Source organism: Glandiceps talaboti, chromosome 3 (genome assembly GCF_964340395.1).
Source record: "Glandiceps talaboti chromosome 3, keGlaTala1.1, whole genome shotgun sequence".
NCBI lineage: Eukaryota > Metazoa > Hemichordata > Enteropneusta > Spengelidae > Glandiceps > Glandiceps talaboti.
Window position 1 is genome coordinate 11458906 of NC_135551.1, and position 26317 is coordinate 11485222.

The 26317-nt window shown below is 35.7% G+C and overlaps 1 protein-coding gene across 2 annotated transcripts in view; it reads left to right on the forward strand.

Annotated features, from left to right (window-relative positions):
• Nucleotides 1-4004: 4004 nt before the first annotated feature.
• LOC144432933 (E3 ubiquitin-protein ligase listerin-like) overlaps nt 4005-26317 on the forward strand; it is a 69985-nt gene continuing 47672 nt past the window's right edge. For both annotated transcript variants that reach the window (XM_078121243.1, XM_078121244.1), the window contains exons 1-15: nt 4005-4171; nt 5795-5995; nt 6702-6800; nt 7330-7560; nt 11445-11497; nt 12350-12530; nt 13579-13752; nt 14396-14586; nt 16088-16235; nt 17098-17976; nt 18827-19010; nt 19498-19655; nt 22726-22807; nt 23003-23153; nt 26096-26309. In XM_078121243.1, the coding sequence (XP_077977369.1) occupies nt 4127-4171; nt 5795-5995; nt 6702-6800; nt 7330-7560; nt 11445-11497; nt 12350-12530; nt 13579-13752; nt 14396-14586; nt 16088-16235; nt 17098-17976; nt 18827-19010; nt 19498-19655; nt 22726-22807; nt 23003-23153; nt 26096-26309 (2991 nt within the window). In that variant the 5' untranslated portion in view covers nt 4005-4126. The remainder of the gene's footprint in view (nt 4172-5794; nt 5996-6701; nt 6801-7329; nt 7561-11444; nt 11498-12349; nt 12531-13578; nt 13753-14395; nt 14587-16087; nt 16236-17097; nt 17977-18826; nt 19011-19497; nt 19656-22725; nt 22808-23002; nt 23154-26095; nt 26310-26317) is intronic.

A 26317-nucleotide genomic window follows, 5' to 3' on the forward strand; every position in this document is an offset into this window, starting at 1 on the left:
CGGCTCTTGGGAGGGCCATATTTTAGAAAATGGGATTAGGAGAGGTTTTTGCTAAGCCAACGCTGCTACTGGTTCCAAATCCCATTGCTGCCACTTTGGTTAGGGCTATAGTGGTCTGAGGTTAGGGTTAGAGTTATATTAGGGTTAGAGTTAGAATTAGAGTTAGAGTTAGGGTTAGAGTTAGGTTTATGTACCATAGTATCAGTCCATATCAATTAAATTGCTGCTGACGACCATGTAGTTAATTAACTCTCAGTTGTGATGTGAGGAGAGAAGTGGGTCTCACAGGGAGTAAAACGGGAACAGTTGGGTAAGATACAAGGGATAATGTTGCGGTAATGCTGATTTAGTCTTAATGGTGTCGGAAGTGTGCCAGTCTAATCGTGGGGAGTAATAGCTTTTAGCTCTGCCAATGAGATCCACAGATATGTATTTATTAATGCAATGCCTTCATATACATTCATATGGTAGTACTCAGACCACTATAGAGAATAGTGGTCTGATGGTGGTAGTAGTGGGAAATAATCAATGCTTTTAAAACTTTCAACATGGTGACATTGGTGGGAAGTACTTACCGCTGTGGGAGGTTTAGTGTAAGAAGGTTGAGGACGGGCCACTTTTATGCACGACGGAATAGGGGAGAACCACATTTTATGCAACAGCCAGAGCTTGATTTCCCTACGCTTTCCCTTGAAATTATTGAAGACTCCGGATCCCTTAGGTATAACAAATACCGCTGTCGGTATATGTTCATATATAAAACAAAATCGTTTACGGAATATTTTAGAATATTCTCAAATACCTAATACCTCATTGTTTTTGTACTAGGACCATCCTTGGATAAAATATTAGTTCACAAATGACTGTATTACAGGGTAAGATGTCACTCCCACACATAAATCAAGTGATAACACCCATCAGAATATAGGTACAACACCACTACAAGCCTTTCAAGCAGGACTAACTTGCGTTGTATTTCATAGGGTATTATATTTAAAATAAACTACCATAAAGTAACGTGAACACTTACAATAAGACTGGGTAACTTTGCTGTGGTAACGATGACAACCAAAGCAATGGAATTCCGACAAGTGGTAATATGACTAACACCATTATTAAATATATCTTGTTCCGCATACTGCTGTAATCGTCTTTGTATGGGAAGTACGAAAATAAAAGTGAGAAAAAAAATGTTGAAATGTTGTGTACTGTTCTACAAGATTATTTAGTTTTGTAGATTGTACAATATTGTATATATCGTTTGGTGAAATAAACGCAATTGAGTTAATTTGAACAGGGTTGTTATTTTGACCTAAGTTTGTCCTTAATGACCACTATAATTGAACTGTGGTAATTAGTGTTGTCAACGTCAGTAGTTTATTTAGAGATAAGCTGGAAACGTTCTAAGTGAGGAAATAAAATAAAGAGAATCAAAACTAACTAAGTGAACAAAATTAGAACGCTATTCTGACACACAGTGAGCTTACACTTTTACTATTTCAACTCAAACAAAAAGCTAAGGAATCGTTGTGAAAACATTATAATTATATTAACTGATATTTCTTAGTGGTAAAACATTTGATTTTGGAGGGGGGGGGGGGCTGGTACGGATGATTTGGACCTAACAACACTTTTTATACCACCATGACATCAAATTATCTTTGCCCAGTAAAGGGTACTTATACAGCATATATTTTTGTTTTAAATTTGACTATTATTGACGTTCTGTCTCGTCATGTCATGTATTAATGTGTAGGATATTACGGACATCAGTAGTCCGGTGTCTGTCAATCAAAAAACAAACAAACAAACAAACAAACAAACAAACAAACAGACAAACAGATAGACATACAGACAAACAAACAAACAAACACACAAACAAACAAACAAACAAACAAACAAACACACACAAACACACGTACGTACGTACATACATACATACATACATACATACATACATACATACATACACACAGTATATATCAAGGCAATACACGGAGACAACTACAGTTATCGCTGTTACCACCAATAGTGGCATGATGTAAAACACCAAAAAATGTGAAAGACAAACTTACCAATGCTGTCGTCAAAAACACGGAAATATCAAGGATAGTAGTTTTGTAAACGTCAGCAATACGCAATGTAAATAGTCCAGATATGATTGACTACCTGTCGTTTCGTGATAGCTTTTTTGCATACACAAACAAAGATCAGCGCATTAATACTGGCATATCCTTTACCCCGTCTCAGAGCTTTGCTATAAGCGTATAGCGTAATAGCGGAGTCCGAACACGTGCTTCATCATTTGGGTATTAAATAATATTTATCATAATATGTATAATGTGTGTAATACCCAAATGATGAACACATTAGTATTTCGGAAACAGCAGCAACAACAATTAATGTGAATAGTCCAAAATATGATTAACTACCTGCCATATCGTGACAGCTTTCCATAATAACATATAAACAAAGTATGATGTAACGTTGCTACAGATGCACATTAGGGGCCGAGCAACAGGGATGGGGGTGGTGGGGGCAGTGGAGAAAAATTTCAACAAAACTTTTAGCAGCCCCCTCCTTTTGCGCTCTTCAAAAATTCATGCTTTCCCGAAATAAACCCAAGAATATTTGTACCCCCTCCCCAAACTATCAACAAATAAAAAATGAATTAAAATAAATAAACAAACAAACAAACAAACAAACAAACAAACAAACAAACAAGCAAGCAAGCAAGCAAGCAAGCAAGCAAGCAAGCAAGCAAACAAACAAACAAACAAACAAACAAACAAACAAACAAACAAACAAACAAACAAACAAACAAACACAAACAAACAAACAAACAAACAAACAAACACACAAACACACACACATATTCGTTGGGTACACTAGATGTTTTTATACTCATCCATACAGACTGTGTGTTTGTATGGATGAAACCCCATATATTTATTAATTTGTTTGTTTGTTTGTTTGTTTGTTTGTTTGTTTGTTTGTTTGTTTGTTTGTTTGTCGTTCGTTCGTTTGTTCGTTCTTTCGTTCGTTTGTTTGCATGTTTGTTTGTTTGTTGGTTGGTTTGTTTGTAACACGGTTCCTGGGCTACCTGTGGTTATATCTCCGATCCTATGCTGGTGTGATGACATCATGTTAGTGCCAGCCTCGTGTTAGCACTGTCTGTACTAGCACTAGCCTGGCGCAATCTGATTAAAATACGATGCATTCTCGGAAGCCAGAGCATTTTTTCTCGGCTGACGTGGATGTCGACTATAACCATTCACTCTTATTTTACCTCGATATTTTTGCTTGAATTGACCTTTGTGATATATGTTTACATTTTGTCTGATGGCCTTCTTCTAGATTAAGCCTGGTGTTAACATAGGGCTAGTGCAGGTATTAACCAATACATTCAGCCTTGTGTTAACATAGGGCTAGTGCAGTTATTAACCCAATAAATCCTATACCAGGATACAACTTTTCACTGATTTTCAGATAAATTGTTTTGGATAAATGTAGGGTAAATAAACATTAAAGGCTTAACGTTATTTAATTGTATATTTGAGAGCCTGTAGACAACTTGAGGAAAAGAATAATAATCGAAGAAATATAATACTACGTGTCCCTATGGTCTTGACGAACCAAGGTACAATGAGTGGGTATACATTACATGCAATAAATGTACGTTTCGTGTTATATAAAGTAAAATCTGGATGGAATGAGCTCCCCAATACAGCCTGTGATCTGAAAATGACCGTCATGTCTACTAGTAAATTCTAATGTTGACAAAATACTTATATTGATTTTAGATTTATCTTTCATACATTAATTCTTGACAAAAAAAACCATCAAAGTAGATAGTTTTGTATAATGGAATGAAGACCTTGCAAAATTTACATGAGCTCACGCATTTCGAACCGCTTCACGCGAGAACGGTTGGAAGCACTACACACCCCTATCTAAAAATAGTTTATTCTCAAAACCGGAAGTGGGAATTTCCAACATGGCAACTTTCTCGTGAAGTCGCCTACTGGTCGTTTGTCGCAAATTTTGCCTTTCGAAAGCTGTTTTTGAAATTTGATCAATTCGATTTAGGGGTGATACGTGAATTGATAGCTTTACACCAGTAACAATGGGAGGGAAGAAACAAGCCCAGCGTACAAAGGGAAATACCCGGGTAAGTTTGTTTTTTGCTGTTCAATCGCATGTTGGACATTTTAGTTTTTACCGGCTGTTGTGCAACCCGACAGTTGATATCGGATCGAAGCTGTCTGTTTTTGACAGTATCGTCGCCTTGTAACTGTAAATGAACGTTGAATTTTGTGAAATATATCCAATTTGAAGATGGAGTGAACATTTTCGAATTATGAGATTAGGCTAGGCAAAAGATTTCCACGGCTCATTTACTAAATGAGTATGAAATGATGAATTATGATTGGACTTTGGCAATTGTGAGACCATGGCTTTATTAGTAACAGTTGTGCTGTGTTGTGTTGTGTTGTGTTGTGTTGTGTTGTGCCGTGCTTTGCTGTGTTGTGTTGTGTTGTGTTGTGTTGTGTTGTGTTTGTCAGCCAAACCTACAAATATCTATCATGTCCTGCTGAGATCAGTATGTCGTGCCATTGAGTTAATTGCAATATTTCTTTAGACAAGACAGTCGTATGTATGTATGTATGTATGTATGTATGTATGTATGTATGTATGTATGTATGTATGTATGCATGTATGTATGTATGTATGTATGTATGTATGTATGTATGTATGTATGTATGTATGTATGTATATATGTTTGTGTGTGTGTGTGTGTGTATGTATGTATGTATGTATGTATGTATGTATGTATGTATGCATGCATGTATGTATGTATGTACGCATGTATGTATGTATGTATGTATGTATGTATGTATGTATGTATGTATGTATGTATGTAACAGTATTGTTTATGTAATCCTCATCCTGTGTCAATTCAATGAAGTTAGTTGTTATAGTCTACTAACCACACACACTTTTTGGGTGAGACCACATGGTGAGACTGACCTATTTTACACTTGCAGCTAAGAAAACAATAGAATACAAAACAATAACAAAAGACAGCCTATAAAAGGAATGAACACACAGGTGCCAAGCACCTCCACTTTTGTCAACCCAACATCAAAGTATACAGAGTAGAGACTTCTCCACTATCTATGATCAAAGGTACATCTGAAATAAAACACCTAAATGAAAATACAAGGAAAACAAACTTGTTGACATTTATAATACTTTCAGGCCTTAATTATTAAATAATGAAGAAAGGTATAGGTGAATTTTATCATCTGTGCATATTTTTATCATAGACCAAAACAAATTGTTTGATTCCAGTAACCCGGCCCAACCTTGTTTTTTACTGCTATTCTTGACTTTTTTTGTAGGTAATTTGAACATTTTTAAAATAATGAGAAATTGTGAGATTTGAAGATGTCATTGCCTCATGTGATCAAAACAACATGGTAGAATACAACGTACCTCACAATGTCATGCAGAAAGTGTGATTACATTGAAGAGATGGCTCTATTGACCTCTCTTTAAACATGAAGAGAACATCTGAACAGATCTACAAAGATGAAAATATATTATTAATAACAATGTGTGTGTCTGTGTGCGTGTCTGTGTGTGTGTGTCTGTGTGTGTGTGTGTGTGTGTGTGTGTGCGTATGTGTGTGTGTATGTATATATATGTAACCCTACATGTACCTACTCACCCTATTTTGAAATTGGGCATTATTGGAATATCACAATTTTTCTTTTTGCCTCATATTTAGCCTTCCAGTAGTGGGCGTGCTGCAGAGCTCCTAGCCAGAGATGGTGGTGGTGCTGTAGGATTTGTTGGATTTGGTAGTATGGCAGGTGATCTGGGTTATGTACCAACACAAGGTGCTGATGATATCGATGTGTCTGTAGATGCAGATTTTAGAATGGTGATGAGAAAGATGACCAAGAAAGATGTCACCACAAAACTCAAAGTAAGTCAGAGATAAAATAATACAGGTGAATTAGAGTTCAAGGGGAATGTGACTCCAGGAAGTAAACTTTGGGTTCTGGAGGATCATTGCATGATTTTACATCACATACATTATGTATGATTGCAGAGAAAAACTGAGTTGTTTCTCATTATTTGTTCAGTACAGTCCTTGAAATTAGTATACATTGTCTTATGGGAGTTATAACTGTTTAACATAGATATTCATTATGAAGAATCATACAACACTGGTAATCCAGCCTTTGGTTTACTAAGATAGGCTCAAACTAAATATATTGTTCTTCAATGTGGTAGATTACACAAGTCAAGTGGGGGATTACAGTTCCTCTGTTGTGTGATTCTAATCACCCTGTGATCAATACACATAAGTGTAAACATTGGAAGTCCCAAAACAGCACTGCAAGTTCATGGAACTCTAAATAAACTAGTTTTCAGAGACACCTCCCTACTGAGACTATAGTATAATTAAACTAACGTCCATTCAATAGCTTATCACTGTTTTATCAACATGTTGCAACAATATATGTAGATTTAGTTTGTGTCTATCTTAGAAAATGAAAGGCTCAACTACCAAGGTAATATTATCTTCAGATAAAACAAAACATAGGATGAGTTCATTGTAGCAATATGTATTCTATGATACCATGCTGTCATTTCATTTCAAACTGTGTACAATTTTAATTTGTTAGGCTACTCAAGAGTTTACAGCAATGTGTAAAGAAAAAGATGAAGATATTGTCAAAGGTATACTACCATACTGGCATCGACTTTATGCAAAGATAGCTAATGTAAGTACTACTAGTTAATAAGTTATATTTGAAGTGCTTTGTTGTCAGTAAATCTGAATGTCATTCTCGTAAACCAGAGCAGTTATTTCTTCCGTGAACTTCGAAATAACGAGACCTGTTCAGACAGCATGTTTTGGACGGTGCCGTAAAAGAGGCCGTGGTTTGTGACGATGCTGAATGTATGTATGTCTTTTTTAAGTGTTCGCTTCCAATGTTATAGATATTTGGGTACTAAATATGAATGTGATTACAAGTGATTTCCTATAAATACCAGTAGGACTACCCACGATGATTGAACACTAGATGGTTTTGTTACAAAGTTGTCTAAGTTACTTAGTACTAGTTTGTCACCTAAGATCATATTGATACAAGTATACTATATAGTTAGAATTAAGTCTGACTGGACTTTTTTGATAACACATTAAGTTACCCTACACCTAGTGCATTGCCTAAACACTGCCACTAGAGGGCACTACTTATTTGAAAGGTGTATTATCATTTTGGTAATGGCAATATTTTATATTGATAGGACCATGATAGGAGAGTTCGGGAAGCCATCCAACAAGCCCATGAACAGGTTGCTGTCAAAGTCCGTCGTAATTTAGCTCCACATCTGAAATATTTGATGGGTCCATGGTTAGTAGGACAGTGTGATACGTATGGTCCTGCTGCTAGTGCTGCTAAATCTGCCTTCAATGCTGCATTCCCACCTACCAAACAAACTGAAGCTATTGCCTACTGTAAAGAAGACATTTTAGCTGTAAGTTTGAAACTCTTTGTTTTGTTGTGAGATATATTCCTGACTGAAATCTGACAAAAGGGAGACTGAGTCAGAAACAGCTGACTGCCTTACAGTCTGTGATACCCCAATAGGGCGGCCCTTTTTATTTTTCTGTTTCTCATCTCCCGACCGACCCTAATTTGCAGCTCCGACATCAGAAAAAAAAAAGTTTTTTTATTTCCGACCGACCCCTGCGCACAGCAAAATTGTAAGGTTCCCCATGGCATCTTAGGCCAGTTCTGCCGAGGCCACGACCTTGCGACATTGGCCCCCTAAAATTACAAATGAAGCAATAATTTTCCCACCTTGCGTCGCTTTGGCGCATTCATTTTACGGCAGACATCAACATTATCTAAGTCCATGGCCGGACCAGGCCAGGCTCTAGATCTGACTCGACGTGAATCCCACAAGAAGTATACTGACTGCGTAAGGGAAAGTTTTGTTGACATCATATAAGATACAGTGACAACGCGCAGTACTATTGTTAAGATAAAAAATGCCACAAAAAGATCAGCTTTGATAAACTTAATCTACAAATTAAAACATTAGAGGGATTAGATGAGACGACGAAATGGACGTCTCTCGTCATGTTTTGTCTACTGTCACTGTCGTGACCTCTGACCTAATCACTGACGTGTGCGAAACACTGAACTTGCTATCGGAACATCTATCTGCCATGCCACAGCTCAGAAGCCTTCGTGAACCAAATTTATGGGACAGGTTGTGATTTTCATTTGTTGATGGGTTAAATTAAATGAGTACATGTGTATTTTGATTCCGAAAAAGCTGTGTTAGGGGATCGTGTTGCATGATGTTGACAGTGCTAGTGACACATGTGAATGTTGGGCACTGAATCAATGAGTAATCACTGGCATGGTCACTATAGACGGCCGATGCATGTGCGCCCGGTCAGACATGAAGAACGAACTTGTTGTGCAAATCAGAAAAAAATTAATGTAATATTTACAGAGCATCCCAACTTTGACTTTGTTGATAATTTTAGTTAAAGATTCAAGTTCTGAGTTTCAAGGACACCTAATGTCAGCTTTCCGTATCATGTTATGTTTACGGTACGTAACTATGCTGTCATTTGATATAGCAGGACCAAATCATGATACACAGCCAGTAACGGTTAATTAATAAAAAATAAATTATTTTAAAGTTTGTTTGACTTATTTGTAAGTTTTTCGTTCACATTTGGTACTTTTTAAAGTCAGGGATTTTTTTTCTTCAAAATGTCATGAATTTGAAGAGGGAATGATAAACACAGCAGTGTACTAACAATTTTAAAAATGAAACAAGTGGTTACAAGTTTAGGATTTCTCAAAGTTTTTATTCAATCATATGTTCACTGTGACTTATTTTGAAGTTGTTCATTGTCCTTGTCTGAAAAAAGGAATTATAAATTTTAGCACTGCTATTCATTGATATTCAGATTAAAAATTGTGACTACCTGGCTGTCCAATCTTTCTAAACAATATACCATATATATATATATATATATATATATATATATATATATATATATATATATATATATATATATATATATATATATATATATATATATATATATATATATATATATATATATATATATATATATATATATATATATATATATATATATATATATATATTACACCTGACGATCCTTCTGGTGAAACGGTCCGTAGTGTAATTCCACAATGTAATATCAGACTCGTCTTCTTTCATTTTTATGTATGTATATATATATATATATATATATATATATATATATATATATATATATATATATATATATTGTAACTTCACCATTCTATTGTAACTTAAAATTACATAATCTTAATTGCCTTCTTTTTCTAAGGTGTAATGTGTAGTACACAATTTTCAAAAAATAGCTTACTGGGAACTGTTATTATGAATGGATTTTTTTATGTAGTTAGGTAATGGTCTATACGTAATGGAATATCTCAGACCACAGTATCTCTATAGTGGTCTGAGATAATTTATATGAATATTTCATAGACAATAATAATTGACCCCACTCCCTGTCAAATGACACCACTTTTTGGAACCAAGGGGCGTGTGTCCCCACTTGTTGGAAACCTTGGCAGAACACCACCGTCTACCCCCCCCCCCCCCCCCCCCCCCCCCCCTCTCACCCACCCATCCACCCAACCCCTTTGTTACGTCAAAGCAGCATGTGTCTTTCATCATGGCAGAAGTCGTTGAGGTTTGATGAAGGACAGGGCTCAAAATTAATACTGTCACGAGGTACATTTTGCTGCAATGTAATAATAGCTCAGAATATTTCCATCATTTTCAAAATTATGCTTAAAATTGGTAAGTCATACTGCATTCCTAATTTCTTGACCAGTTTTTAGCTTTAAATCAGTTGTATTATCAGGGAAATGACCGACTCCATAGCGTTTCATGACCCATGACATGCATTACCTTTGAAGACATTCCGATGTTTACATATTTATTAATTTTAATTACTTTTAAACAGTAAATCCCAAAGGGGTTCTGAGTTCTAGAAATGTTATCTGGTGGATTATTTTGACTAGTTCACACTGAAGAATAATGTTTCATAGAAGTAATGGTTTATATAAATGAAAATTCATCTAGCACACTGATGACAATCACGTAAGTGTTTCAAAAAGTTACATACTAAAGTTCAAATTGGATAACTTGAAAACATTGTCAGCGATGGCAATGCCACTTTGATTAATAGGACGAATGTATTAGTACTCCTGATAAAATCACACAATAGTTCATGGCTACAGATATACACCCATCAGGATGATAAGTATTTAATCATCTTCTTACAAAGTTGTTCTACAGACTTGTCAACCTTGCTAAAATGAAGGAAAAAGACTTGTAACAAGGAATTCAATAAAGAGAAGAGAAATGAAGTTGTATAGAGACTAACAGGACAGAAAGGACAGAGAATAGAACTGAAAAAATACATTTTTTTTTCTTGCCCCCCCTTTTTTTTTTATTTCGCCCGCCCGACCCGCCTGACTATTCCATTGGAGATGAGAAACAAAAAAAAAAAAAACCTCACCCATACACCATATTCCGGTTATAGGAAAGATAAAAGATTTCATGGTTTGGCCACTAGGAGTGCTGTTCACAAGTTGTTTGATGGCACCTCAGACCACTAAATATTCGTTAGTGGTCTGAGATGGCAGGGAGTGAATGCCAGCTTATTGTAGCATAAGGACAGCAGACACACACTACTGTAATACTCTGTTATGGACATTCAGAGTTCTTTCACACACATTTCATTCACTGCTAAGTATCATGGCCACTGGTTGCATGAAGCACTGCTAGGGAGGGGTAAATTTAACATTGCACTTATGCACTACCACTCACTTTTGATCAACCTATAGAGAATTAATGTAATTGTTGTAAGGAAAATACATGTATAATGCATCCATTGATTGTTTTACTTTGATTCTATTGTTTTACTTTGATTCTATTGTTTTACTTTGCTTCTATTGTTTTACTTTGATTCTATTGTTTTACTTTGATTGTATTGTTTTACTTTTCTTCTATTGTTTTACTTTTCTTCTATTGTTTTACTTTGATTCTATTGTTTTACTTTGCTTCTATTGTTTTACTTTGCTTCTATTGTTTTACTTTGATTCTATTGTTTTACTTTGATTCTATTGTTTTACTTTGATTCTATTGTTTTACTTTGCTTCTATTGTTTTACTTTGCTTCTATTGTTTTACTTTGCTTCTATTGTTTTACTTTGATTCTATTGTTTTACTTTGCTTCTATTGTTTTACTTTGATTCTATTGTTTTACTTTGATTCTATTGTTTTACTTTGATTCTATTGTTTTACTTTGATTCTATTGTTTTATTGCAGTACTTAAAGGACAACCTATTTAAACAAACACTATCAACACTAAGTGATCCCAAGTAAGTGAATAGTCAATACACTAACTAAAATTCTGGTAAGAGGTTTATTTTACTTACCCCAGGCGATAAGATTCATTACATTTTGCAGAAATCTGATTGAGAATATGACATTCAATATTGTATATCAGGAATGATAAATTTTAGGTTTATAGTTAATAAGTTAGGAGTTTAACACATTTTAATAAGTTAGTATGATTAGGGGCAGTGTGCCTTCTAAGCGAATTTGATGTGCCCCTGTTGCACATAATTTCCAGTGACACACCAATATTTGGTGTTCTCCTATCTCTTACTATGTGGTGACTCACAAGAAATGCCAGTTTTTATCATTTTGATTCACAACAAAATTTCAGTAGATGGCACACTGGTTAGGGCAGTAAATAACTGTCAAAACAAATCAATAGTTTTTGAACATTACTAATACTAGTGATGATGTGATACTTATTGAGGTAACAAAAACCCAGAAAATGTCATGTTCCTTCTGATAGTAATCATAATGAGAGCAAAGGGGTGGTGGTAAAATATGGAAATTAGGCAGCAATATCAAGGAGTGAGACTCATAAATCTGCCCAACGATGGAAATATACTGGTTAGAACAAAATAATTTAAAACAAATTCCTGAAAAAGTAGCCAGCAACATATTGCAGAGTAGGTGGTTGTGTTTGTTGGCTGTCAGCCCATATCGACCTCCCTTGATCAGTCTGTTTTTCAGGATCATTCTTTTCGATAGCTCTAACAGATAACAGTTTTTTCACACCTAAATTGGAATACTAATCTGCATTATCACTAGGCCTGTAGTTTATCAGCACCTGTTACAGTGCATAATAAAATATTATGTGTTTGATTGTTGCACAGATCAACACCACCAGAAGAAATGGAAGCCAAGTATAACCGAGTGATGACATCATCACTGCTAGCATTCAGACATTTCCTCCTTGTCTTACCAAAACAAGAACATGAAAACCTACAAGAAACATACCAGGGCTTCCTTACAGAGCCAAAGTTGTGGAAGTATGCCAAGAACAAAGCACCACCAGTAAGACATTCTCTTTACATTGTCATATTTAAGCTAATAATGTAAGCCTTTCAAGTGATAAAATAGTGTAAGTAATGGTAAAGACAAACCAATTCAATACAAACAAGCTTTACTTGTGTGGATATGACTAAAGTACATAATTATACAATTATACCTGTAAGCTTTAACAAATTATGATACCATGGTATTTAACTTGAAAGTAAACAGTGTCTTGTACAAAATACAACTAAAACATTGAGGGATCACCAAATGACTGTGCCTATCATACACATTTTATGTTCCCCAAGAACAATTTAGATAGATAAGAAACAGACTTCCCACAGACCACTCAATACAAATATAAACACATCATCCAACCCCTACTGATACACAGACACACACATTGTCTTTGGAACAAACAAGCTATTTAAAACCATCACATTGCAGGCTCAGATTTTGACACATACAAGTGTATTGATTCAAAGTTACAAGTGATATGTGTGTGCACATACAGTGCCTACTTGGCAGGAGTGTGGTGTTGTTTATATTTGTAATGAGTGGTCTGTGGGAAGCCTGTTTCTTATCTACCTTATAGTTCTTTGGGAACATAAAATGTGTATGATATGCACAGTTGTTCAGTAATCCCTCGATGTTTTAGTTTTAATTTCATGCTGACACCTCCATTGTACTTCATACCATAGAGACCAAAGAGATCGATGAAACCAAGAAAATTTGAGGGGATTTACTAGCACAAACTACAATGGAAAGATACACTACAAACCGTTCTAATAGCTACCAGATACCAAACTGTAGTTATGTTCAAAAACTCGTTCTTCCCATGAACAATAATAGACGGGAACAATCTTGAAGATAGCGTAGTTAAAGCTGGATGTGTTGTATGATGCCTTCAAGACATCCATCCAGAATGATTAAGATAAGAGCCCTCTCTTTCCCTTGATTATATACCAGTTGTGTGGTCATTTGATGTATTTATACAGATACAGATAAATATATACAGAATTTGTTCTCTGATACACATTTTTGTATTTGACATATTTTCCTATTCCAGATCAGGGGAGCATTTTTCTCTGCCATTTCAGCAATGTGCCAGGCAATACCTCAAGTGGTTGATAATTATGCAAGCAAACTTTGTCCAGCTGTTCTTGGTAATATTGATGACACAGATCCAGCTGTTTGTCAAACTCTTTGGGAGGCAGTGTTGTATGTAGTTTCCTCCATCACTGTAAGTTAATGCATAGACCTATCCACATAAACACTGCCCTCATGTGATAGTGTTGTTATTTCCTCATTGACAGTATTTAATAGACCTATCCAAATAAATGTGATAGTGTAGCAATTGCTAGTACCATCAAGGTAAGCTGTTGTAAATAGACCTATCCACATAAACACTGCCCTCATGTGATAGTGTAGCAATTGTTACCATTATGGTAAGCTGTTGTGAATAGACCTATTCAAATTAAAACTGCCGTCATGTGATACAGTGTAATGGCTTTGTCCATCACTGTAAGCTGTTGTAAATAGACCTTACCAAATAAACACTCATGTGATAGTGTAGCAATTGTTACCATTATGGTAAGCTGTTGTGAATAGACCTATTCAAATTAAAACTGCCGTCATGTGATACAGTGTAATGGCTTTGTCCATCACTGTAAGCTGTTGTAAATAGACCTTACCAAATAAACACTGCCCTCATGTGATACAGTGTACATGTACATGTATTCTATGGTTAATTCTGAAAAAATCCAAGTAAAATATGCTTTATCTAGCTGGAAATAGGAAAACAGCATATTACACATATAAAAACAATGATCAGAAACAAGTTCACACTTCAAGACTAACTTCCATGTTATGTTTTATCACCTCAGGATTGTTGGAAACACATCAACACAAGGAAAGCCTTCCTACCAAAACTGTGGGTAATATTCCGTAATGCTGGTAATGGTTCCGCCACTGTCATCTATCCCAACTTACTACCACTACTTAGTAAAATACCAGTAGATGTCATTGGACAGGGAATAGGATTTTATAATGAATTCTTTACCAACATGAAAACAGGGTAAGTTATTTACAACTTTATTTTGGTTCATTTATATGCAAAGAAAAAGAAGTCAATAGAGAAAACATGAGAACGTAGTCACCTATAGGTAGAGATATTACAGTAATTACTGAGGGCATTATGACTAGCAATAGGTTAATATACAGAAATATTAAGCATACAATGATTCCATGATTGATATGCAAATTAGGTGTAAAAATGTTCATTTTTGGTCAAAAACTTGTATCTCAAAAAGTACTTGGTCACCGAGTCTGAAACTTGGTGAGATGTTTCAGAAAGTGTTATTCTGCACATTTTCTCCAAAACATTTTGACAAAATTGGCCCTAGCAACCATGACCACGCCCATAGCAACAGCCAAACGGTCGTGTATTTCACAAAGATAACAACAGGGATTGATAGACAATTGAGTAAGAGTTCAAAAAATGTATGTAAATTTGCCTAGCAACAAGACCACGCCCATAGCAACAGCCAACTAATCACACATATTGCAAAGATGACAACAGGAATAGAAAGACAAATGAATAAACATTCAAAAAATGTATGCAAATGTGCCTAGCAACAAGACCACGCCCATAGCAACAGCCAAATGATCACATATATTGCGAAGATAACAACGGGTATTAATAGACAATTGATTAAACATACAAAAAAATGTATGTAAATTTGCCTAGCAACACGACCACGCCCATAGCAACAGCCAAATAATCACATATTGCAAAGATAGCAACAGGAATAGAAAGACAAATGAATAAACATTCAAAAAATGTATGCAAATGTGCCTGGCAACAAGACCACGCCCATAGCAACAACCAAATGATCACATATATTGCAAAGGTAACAACAGGGATTAATAGACAATTGAATAAACATTCAAAAAATGTATGTAAATATGCCTAGCAACAAGACCACACCCATGGCAACAGCCAAATGATCACTTATATTGCAAAGATAATATCAGGAATTCATACACAAGTGAACAAAAACATACAAAAATGTATGCAAATATATCTAACAACATGACCACGCCCATAGCAACAGCCAAATGATAGCATATATCGTAAAGATAGCAACATGGTTGGATAGGCAACTGGATAGTCATTCACCAAATGAACACCTAATGTTAGCATGGACTACCATATGGATAAACATTTTTAAAAACTGTACAGTTGTGCTACAACGCCATTGGCGGTATTTTAATGTTGTAACAGCTGCAGGATTATGTTCACTTCATCAGCCCCCATGTTAAGTTTTGTTGCTTGGATCCTTGCAAAAATTGAGACTGTTTGAATTGGGTTAACTTTGGATATTTGGATTGTATGTGTATGGAGCTACACTGTATGTATACAGCTACACTGTATTATGCACTCATTGCGTACAGGTATGCAATCCAATATTGCAGTGCAGTGCAGTGCAGTGCAGACACCTAGTATGTGCACTTAATCATTGGTACATACTTGCATTCACTTTAAATTTGTATCTCATTTGTTTTTCTCTATTTAGGTTGACAACTGACAGAGTTCACAGCAGTAGTAGTGAATGTGGAGCTGTGATCACAGCATTCATGGAGTGTCTACGATTCTCATTACTACAACATTTACAAACTACAGAGGGCAGTATAACAATACAAGATCATCTCATTTTAGACCAGGTAAACTCAAAATATTTAAGATTCACACTCAAGTAACATTAAAACTACAGATCAGTATAGGAATACAGGATCAGCTCATTTTAGACTAGGTAAACTCTAGATATTAAAGATTTACACTCACGTAGCATTTAGAGACTACAGTGTACAGAGAGCTGTATAACTCTACAGGATTATCTCACTCTGGACTAGGGTCCTCATAAAATATTGTTCATGTCATGTCATGTCGTGTTGTATTTTGTCATGTTAGATTGTTGATACTGTTCTGTTGTATTTTGTCATGTAAGGTTGTATGGACTATTATGTTGAAATATGATGTCAAATTTGTTCTAGCCTAGGGGAGGTTGAAATACTATGACAAATTTGTTGTAGCTTATGGAGGTTGAAATACAAATTTGTTGTAGCGTAGGGGAGTTCAAATAGTATGACAAATTTGTTGTAGCCTAGGGGAGGTTGAAATACAAATTTGTTCTAGCCTAGGGGAGGTTGAAATACTATGACAAATTTGTTGTAGCTTATGGAGGTTGAAATACAAATTTGTTGTAGCGTAGGGGAGTTCAAATAGTATGACAAATTTGTTGTAGCCTAGGGGAGGTTGAAATACAAATTTGTTGTAGCCTAGGGAGGTTGAAATACTATGACAAATTTGTTGTAGCCTAGGGAGGTTGAAATACAAATTTGTTGTAGCCTAGGGGAGGTTGAAATACAAATTTGTTGTAGCCTTGGGGAGGTTGAAATACAATGACAAATTTGTTCTGTTCCTTTGTGTTTTGTATTAATGTTTATTCTGATTTGAAACTTCATTCCCAAAATTTGGAAAGAAAACTATTGACAGTATTTCCCCTTCTTTATATTTCACCATCAGCTGATTCCATTACTGGAAGCCTCTATCCGTGAAGAGAAAACACAGCTGGCATCATCTCCCCTGTACAGTCATACTTCAAGTCTATTAAATCACATGGAGAAGAACATTCAGTCTGATCATCCACAGAAGGAAACATACCTCAGGGTTTTAGATATATTCTGGACCAACTTTTCACCAATATGTATCAGTGTTATTGATGAGTTAGATGAAATGTCCAAGGGACAACCATTGGAAAATATTGCATTCTTACTGGAATGTGTCAAGTCACCAAATGTTGTGCGAAAAGCAGCTGCAAAAAAATCCACCAGGGTTAAATTTACCGATGGACCAGGTATTGGTACTGGTGCTAGGAGTAAAGTGAAACCTGTTGTTGAACAGATGAATAGAGAAGAAACACCAATCAAACAGGAATTAGATGACTTAGTTGATACACAACCCATAAAAGAAGGACCACTACTTAGTCTTGTCTGCAAAGTATCCATAATGTCTCATCAATTTGCGCAGCAAAAACCATCTCAAATTCATCAAAAGTTTTTAGCAAAGCTTGTAAAAGACTTTGCATCTTCAGAGCTATTTAAAGCACTCACAGAAGTTGACACATCAGATGTCAAAGACAGTGAAGAAACAGAGGGAGAAATAAGCCATGGAGAAATTGAAAACAGGGCCTCATATGCTGGTAGTTTTTTCCACAAGATATTACTTCCATGGATAGAACAACTGGAAAACAGAGACTCGGCAAATTATGGGATAGACTGTTTAGTTGATATGATTCTTGCTGTGGTCCAGTCATGTGACAATGAAGTTGAGAAAATACCACTCTTGAATGAAGTGTTGGAGAAATGCAGTAATACCATAGTGTTACATAATTTAGTCAATAAGGTAACTGAGTCCTGGTAGATCTTCCAGAATCTGGTAAAAATCAGATTGAGAAGCTTTGTACTCTTTTGTTTTGTTTTGTTTTGCAAGAATGAACGTTCTTTGACTTTGGGTTCATATTTACAAATGAAAATTTCTAAATTACAAACTTAGTAATTTACAAGATTTGGGGGTAGAAATTTTCATTTGATTTGCTTTATTTTTAACCTCTTTCATATCAATTGTGCATGGTCTGTATGTTCTCTTTGTAAATATGTTATAATACTAAGTTGCGTGTGCCTGACAACTGATCAATGTGATCTGGTTTGATGTGAAAATAAGAGATGGGGATGCAGTTGTATAATGAATGTCGTCAAATCAACTCCACAAAGGGAGCCATGGTATTAGTAGGATATACAACTCTGTATTTATGCGCCTCAGTGTATTTACATTGCTAATGCCAATAGGGAACTTGCAATCCAGACTCAGCATGCTCAGACGCAAAGGACTATGGGATTATCTGTCGTTATCGTAATGCCTAATCTGGAGCTACCGATAAAATAAACCTCTCGCAATGGTCAGGGTGACTATGAATTGATTATTTGTGGTTACAAACTATGTAACATTATTGTTTACAATGCTAATTGATTAGTATTTATTATTGCATTTCCCATGATGCAATATTCAACATGGCGGGTTTGCAAGTTCCCTATTGTGATAAAAAGGCTGTAACACAAAGTAGATTGATATCAATGACCTTATGTAGCCTAAGTATACTGGACATGATACAGAAAATTATCATTTCACAAAAAGTAGTGTTTGTAATTGTCCACATTTACTACATCAATAATTGTCTTCTTTTTTCAATCTTCAGGCTGTTTCCACATCAAGTGATGCAGCAATTATGAAATGGTTGAAAGGACCTGAGTTTGGAAGCAAACTAGTTCAAGTCACAAAACAGCTATGTCATGACAGTATGACCTCTGACCCTTCTGAATCAACCAATGAATGCAGCTGGATGTTAATTAGTCTTGGTCTTTCAACCAATCAAAAACTTGGTAGGTCTCAGTTTCAACTTGAAAGTAAATGATGCTTGGAATGAAAATGTTCATGTACCATTTGCAAAATACATAGTTGATCATAGATAAATTTTGAATAGTTGTTGATGTCATGGTCAATATAAATTAGGGGATCCAAAACCCCTCACCTAACCCAAACCACAGCTCTCTAGCTCAGATACAAATATGTATCTATTGTAGAGTTGGTAGAATCACATTAAAGCTAGGGAGTCTAACTCTATTCACATCCCTAATCTAAGCCTAACCTTAACTCCCTAGTTTGAAGTTCAAAACAAAATATGTATCTATTATACAGTCAGTCCACTGCTGCACATTCTTGTCCAATCAGAAATACATGAACCTGGAAATTTTCCACATAAATTCTAGGTGACAAATATTATGTAATGTCTTGAATCTTGTGCTTTCTGTTTCAAGTATTGCCAGTCATTTCCTAAGTAAACCATATCTAATTCATTGTATATTTCAGAACCTGTCATAGCTGGTGAATACATGGAACAGATATTGAATACATTTCATCAGTCATTACCCAAATCAAAAGATGAAATGTCTGTCAATCAACAACAATTACAGAGGTGTGTCAGTTTCATCTGTGATGTCATCAGTAACTTCTTCCATGCCCTTCAGGTTAGTAATAGATTTATGATGTCATCAGTAACTTCTTCCATGCCCTTCAGGTTAGTAATAGATTTATGATGTCATCAGTAACTTCTTTCATGCCCATCAGGTTAGTAATAGATTTATGATGTCATGAGTAACTATTTCCGTACCCTTCAGGTTAGTAATTAAATAGCTTTGTGATGTCATCAGTAACTTCTTCCATACCCTTCAGGTCAGTAATATATTTATGATGTCATCAGTAGCTTCTTCCATGCCCTTCAGGTTAGTAATAGATTTGTGATGTCATCAGTAACTTCTTCCATGCCCTTCAGGTTAGTAATAGATTTGTGATGTCATCAGTAACTTCTTCCATACCCTTCAGGTTAGTAATAAATTTATGATGTCATCAGTAACTTCTTCCATACCCTTCAGGTTAGTAATAGATTTATGATGTCATCAGTAACTTCTTTCATGCCCTTCATGTTAGAAATAGATTTATGATGTCATCAGTAACTTCTTCCATACCCTTCAGGTTAGTAATAAATTTATGATGTCATCAGTAACTTCTTCCATACCCTTCAGGTTAGTAATAGATTTATGATGTCATCAGTAACTTCTTCCATACCCTTCAGGTTAGTAATAAATTTATGATGTCATCGGTAACTTCTTTCATACCCTTCAGGTTAGTAATAGATTTATGATGTCATGAGTAACTATTTCCATACCCTTGAAGTTAGTAATAGATTTATGATGTCATCAGTAACTTCTTCCATGCCCTTCATGTTAGTAATAAATTTATGATGTCATCAATAACTTCTTCCATACCCTTCAGGTTTTAGTAATAGATTTATGATGTCATCAGTAACTTCTTTCATGCCCTTCATGTTAGAAATAGATTTATGATGTCATCAGTAACTTCTTTCATGCCCTTCATGTTAGAAATAGATTTATGATGTCATTAGTAACTTCTTCCATACCCTTCATGTTAGTAATAAATTTATGATGTCATCAATAACTTCTTCCATACCCTTCAGGTTTTAGTAATAGATTTATGATGTCATCAGTAACTTCTTCCATGCCCTTCAGGTTAGTAATAGATTTATGATGTCATCAGTAATGTCTGTCATGCCTGTCAAGTTAGTAATTAAATAGCTTTGTGATGTCATCAATAACTTCTTTGTGTACTTTCAGATTCCTAATTCCCTTCTTACCATCTACAGCAATTCTTTTTACTCTGTTCCCCCTCTAGAGGGTGCTACATTACATAAAGGTCCTTTCTGAGTTAAATTCACTATATTTTTTAGTGGTAGTCATATTGTATTCACTTGTACAGAGTTTAATTGTATGTGACTCAATATTTGTGTGGGAAACTGGAAGGACTTTATTCACCAAGGTAGAATGAGGTAGAACCATTGAGAAATGTCTACTCCATAGTCTGTGATAGAACCATTGCCAAATTTCTACTCCATAGTCTGTGATAGAACCATTGCCAAATTTCTACTCCATAGTCTGTGATAGAACCATTGCCAAATTTCTACTCCATAGTCTGTGATAGAACCATTGCCAAATTTCTACTCCATAGTCTGTGATAGAACCATTGCCAAATTTCTACTCCATAGTCTGTGATAGAACCATTGCCAAATTTGTACTCCATAGTCTGTGATAGAACCATTGCCAAATTTCTACTCCATAGTCTGTGATAGAACCATTGCCAAATTTGTACTCCATAGTCTGTGATAGAACCATTGCCAAATTTGTACTCCATAGTCTGTAATAGAACCATTGCCAAATTTCTACTCCATAGTCTGTGATAGAACCATTGCCAAATTTCTACTCCATAGTCTGTGATAGAACCATTGCCAAATTTCTACTCCATAGTCTGTGATAGAACCATTGAGAAATTTCTACTCCATAGTCTGTGATAGAACCATTGCCAAATTTCTACTCCATAGTCTGTGATAGAACCATTGCCAAATTTCTACTCCATAGTCTGTGATAGAACCATTGCCAAATTTCTACTCCATAGTCTGTGATAGAACCATTGAGAAATTTCTACTCCATAGTCTGTGATAGAACCATTGCCAAATTTCTACTCCACAGTCTGTGATAGAACCATTGCCAAATTTCTACTCCATAGTCTGTGATAGAACCATTGCCAAATTTCTACTCCATAGTCTGTGATAGAACCATTGCCAAATTTCTACTCCATAGTCTGTGATAGAACCATTGCCAAATTTCTACTCCACAGTCTGTGATAGAACCATTGCCAAATTTCTACTCCATAGTCTGTGATAGAACCATTGAGAAATTTCTACTCCATAGTCTGTGATAGAACCATTGCCAAATTTCTACTCCATAGTCTGTGATAGAACCATTGCCAAATTTCTACTCCATAGTCTGTGATAGAACCATTGCCAAATTTCTACTCCATAGTCTGTGATAGAACCATTGCCAAATTTCTACTCCATAGTCTGTGATAGAACCATTGCCAAATTTCTACTCCATAGTCTGTGATAGAACCATTGCCAAATTTCTACTCCATAGTCTGTGATAGAACCATTGCCAAATTTCTACTCCATAGTCTGTGATAGAACCATTGCCAAATTTCTACTCCATAGTCTGTAATAGAACCATTATTGAAATGAAATGAGATTTTGATGTATAAGTATCCCATAACAAGTCATACTTTAGGGATTATCGCACACAAAGCTCAATAAATGAAAATACTACTGTATAACTGGAAACCCATCACTGTATCTCACAGAAGTAAATTTTTATAAAACTTTAATATCAAAATCTCAGTAGTATATACAGAAGCTGTAAGCATTGAAGATGTGAACTAAATTTGGTTAGAAGTGCGAAAATTAAGTTCAGCAATCACAATGGCACTAGACCCCCCCCCCCCCCAAAAAAAAAAAAAAAAAAAAAATAAATAAATAAATAAATAAAAAAAATAAAAACAAATAAAAAAATAAAACAAATAAAAAATAAAAAGTTTGGTTATTGAGCTTGTTGTGTGACATTGTACAATTGTAATACATTCTAGTACTTGTAAATTAATCATACAACTTTCTATTCTGACATTGTATCTATTCAGGGTTGTTTTATGATACCAGCAGCTGAACATCTTCTGTTGACTTTATTTCAACTAAATTGTTGTAATAGTTATGGTTTGTCAGGTGAGTAGTATACATATACATATAATTATTATTTCTGTTTGTTTTTTAATGTAATATGCATGGGATGATGGGACAGAGAAGAGATACTCTCCTGGTGAAATCTGTAAAGGCTTGGAGTGAATCCTACCTGATCTATTTTAAGTGTCACTTTGACACCTGAAATATCTCATCCATTTGTGTCTTTTTCCCCCAAAGATGTAGTAATGGAGAAATTAAAAGAGACTTGGCAAGTTGGTACAAAGTCATTGATAAGTCAAAGAGGAGGTCTATTGAATGAGACAGGATTTCTATACCAGGCTGCTACTTGGATCAAACAGTCTACACTAACAACTACCTCATCCACCAGGTATAATGTGAAATCCCTATATCATAGTAGAATTTGGAATGATTCTGTAGTATTTTATAGTCTCTGGTATATCACATTTTACTTCAAGGAGAGAGATTGATAAGATAACACATTTCTCACAAACTGGAGCTGATATTTCTTATGTGACACTGTGAAATATCATCTTGATGGTGCGTGTCAAACAGTGCTGTAAAAGGGGCTTTGGTCAAAGTTTATGAATGTGTGAATATCATTGACTTTTGTTGTCCACAGTTAAAGTGTATTTGGTCTTAAACAGTGTGTGAACTTAAGGGAAAATGACTACTGGTCATAAGGACCGACAGGTAGCAAATGCTGCTGGTCCTTAAGGAAAACTGCTGGTCCATACTCAATGCAGTTCACGTTCACGACCTGTATCTACACCCCCCCCCCCCCATTTACAGATTGAATGATTTTGAACTTTAATATGATACAACATATCTTTAGATATAAAAGTAAAAGAGAGTACAACGAATTGTTCACTATCCACTATTATTTCATAAAATTTCCACTCACAGAGTCAAAAAATAACTTGGAAGTAAATTTTGGATTCACAAGCAAGTACTTTTTGACTCTGTGAGTAGAGGTTTTCATTTGTAACCATGAACCCAGAGACTATGAATATTCATTCTCAAATAATCTGTTCCTATATACTATAGTGGTCTGAGACTGAATGTATTCATTCCACCATAGAAATACATATCCATAGATTGTAGATAATATAGAGATCACAGTCCTCTCCTTCCTCTCTGTACGATTCATTAAATTCTGAATCACATGATCCAAAGTCAGATTCATCGTATGTGGCAACAGCTGATGTAGCTTTCCAACTCTTAGCGAACGTAGACCCAAAAATTCATCATAGCAGAAGGTTTTGTCGTATAATAATCCCTCTTGAAAACTGTGTATTTGCTTTATTTCAATTTCCATCCACACAATGACTCGAAGCGGTTTCGTCTTCCTTCAGTCTTTACAAATATGTACAGAAGGGCCCCCCCCCCCTTAAAAGCCCTACCCGTATACCCTACCGTGGTGTATTGAGTATCGTCACTGGTTGTTTGTGTAAGAAATCTGACCATGATGAAGAGAACTATCATGGCTAAACATGTCTTACAGTGCAGTGCGATTTTTTTGGACGTGGGGACGTGATATGGTAACTGTACTGTAATGTGTCATCCACTATGAACCCGTGTTTGGCATGATGCAGTAATTTTCCAGATACAACAATGGCAACAAAAATGCAACATTTCTAAGTTTTTACGTTGATTACAACATGGCAGGACGTACATCATCATATTCATCAAATTGAAAGCAATCAGACTACGCATTTTTTTTTACTGTTTTTACAACAAAAAAATAACGTACTGAATGTCTAAGACGTTCTGATTAGACAAGACAAAAATAATTAGAGAAATTCAGCCAACCATGTGTTTGCTAACATAATTCCATAAAGCAAATGCTGTATGCTACGTCATACATGTATGTAGACATGATATCAACATTGACAACAACACGGAGCGAGCTAGCTCTGTGTCGCTTGACTTGAACGAGATGTCGAGAGTAAAATAGGTAACACAAGATCAGATTCATGTATGTGAAATTGGATATATCTTTGAATAAAAGCTATTATTTACTCCAAATTTCAGTCGGTCATAAGGACCGATACGTTGTTGTAATTCTGAAAAACTGTCGGTCCGAACGGAAATCTGTTGGTCTCGGGCCGAAGGACCGGCGTTAATTTCACACGCTGGTCTTAAATAATTAGTCCCCGCGGACGAAGTCCGGAACGGGGACTTATGGATTGGGTTCCGTCTGTCCGTCCGTGCGTCCGTCCGTGCGTCCGTCCGTCCGTCCGCAGCTGTTTCTTGGAGATGCCTGGACCGATTTTTTTCAAACTTGGTACAGGGGCAACATACTATGGCATACATATGCACGTCAATTTGTTTTATGATACGATCCAATATGGCCGCCTAGCAACCATTTTGTTTGCGAATTTTCCCTGTCTAGAGCCATAACTCAGACATGCTTTAACAGATCTCATTCAAAGTTGGTATTAGGACAGTGTTCTATGACATACATGTGCATATTCATTGTTGTCATGATACGATCCAATATGGCCGACTAGCAGCCATTTTGTTTGTGAATTTTCATGTCCAAAGCCATAACTCAGACATGCTTGAACAGATCTCATTCAAAGTTGGTATTAGGACAGTGTTCTATAACATACATGTGTATATCCATTTTCGTCGTGATACGATCCAATATGGCTGCCTGGCAGCCATTTTGTTTGTGAATTTTCCATATCCAAAGCCATAACTCAGACATGCTTAAACAGATCTCATTCAAAGTTGGTATTAGGACAGTGTTCTATGACATACATGTGCATATCCATTTTCGTTGTGATACGATCCAATAAGGCTGCCTGGCAGCCATTTTGTTTGCGAATTTTCATGTCCAAAGCCATAACTCAGACATGCTTGAACAGATCTCATTTAAAGTTGGTATTAGGACAGTGTTCTATGACATACATGTGAATATCGATTTTCGTCATGATACGATCCAATATGGCTGCCTGGCAGCCATTTTGTTTGTGAATTTTCCATGTCTAAAGCCATAACTCAGACTCCATTTTCATCGTGATATGATCCCCCATACCCAACCAATCCTTTATTATTGGAGGCATATTCCATGTCCAACAAGCACACACAACATATCTAAGTCTGTTTGTTTTAGGTTCACAAATGTTGTTGCGTGATCACAGTAGTGATAATTCCTTAAAACCCAATTATAGCGGGGACTATGTCATTCTCAATGACTTGTTACCAGTAGTTTAAAACACCCACTAACAACAGTTATCATTATATTCTATATTGATGTCAAGTGTAACTGCTTAGAATGCTAATATTTTATTCTTGTTTTCACAGTGTGAGGGCGCTAGCAGAATCAGCGGTTGAATTATGTGAAATAATTATTAACAGTCTTCCACAAGATGATAATGACGATGATGATGATGATGATGATAGTGATGAGAATGAAGAAAGTCTAAGAAGAAAGTCTCCTATCATTTATGCCTTACTAGAACTGATGATGCCAACAGATGATGAGTGGGATGAACATCGAATGCAGTTGCCTAGTAATGTAAGAGT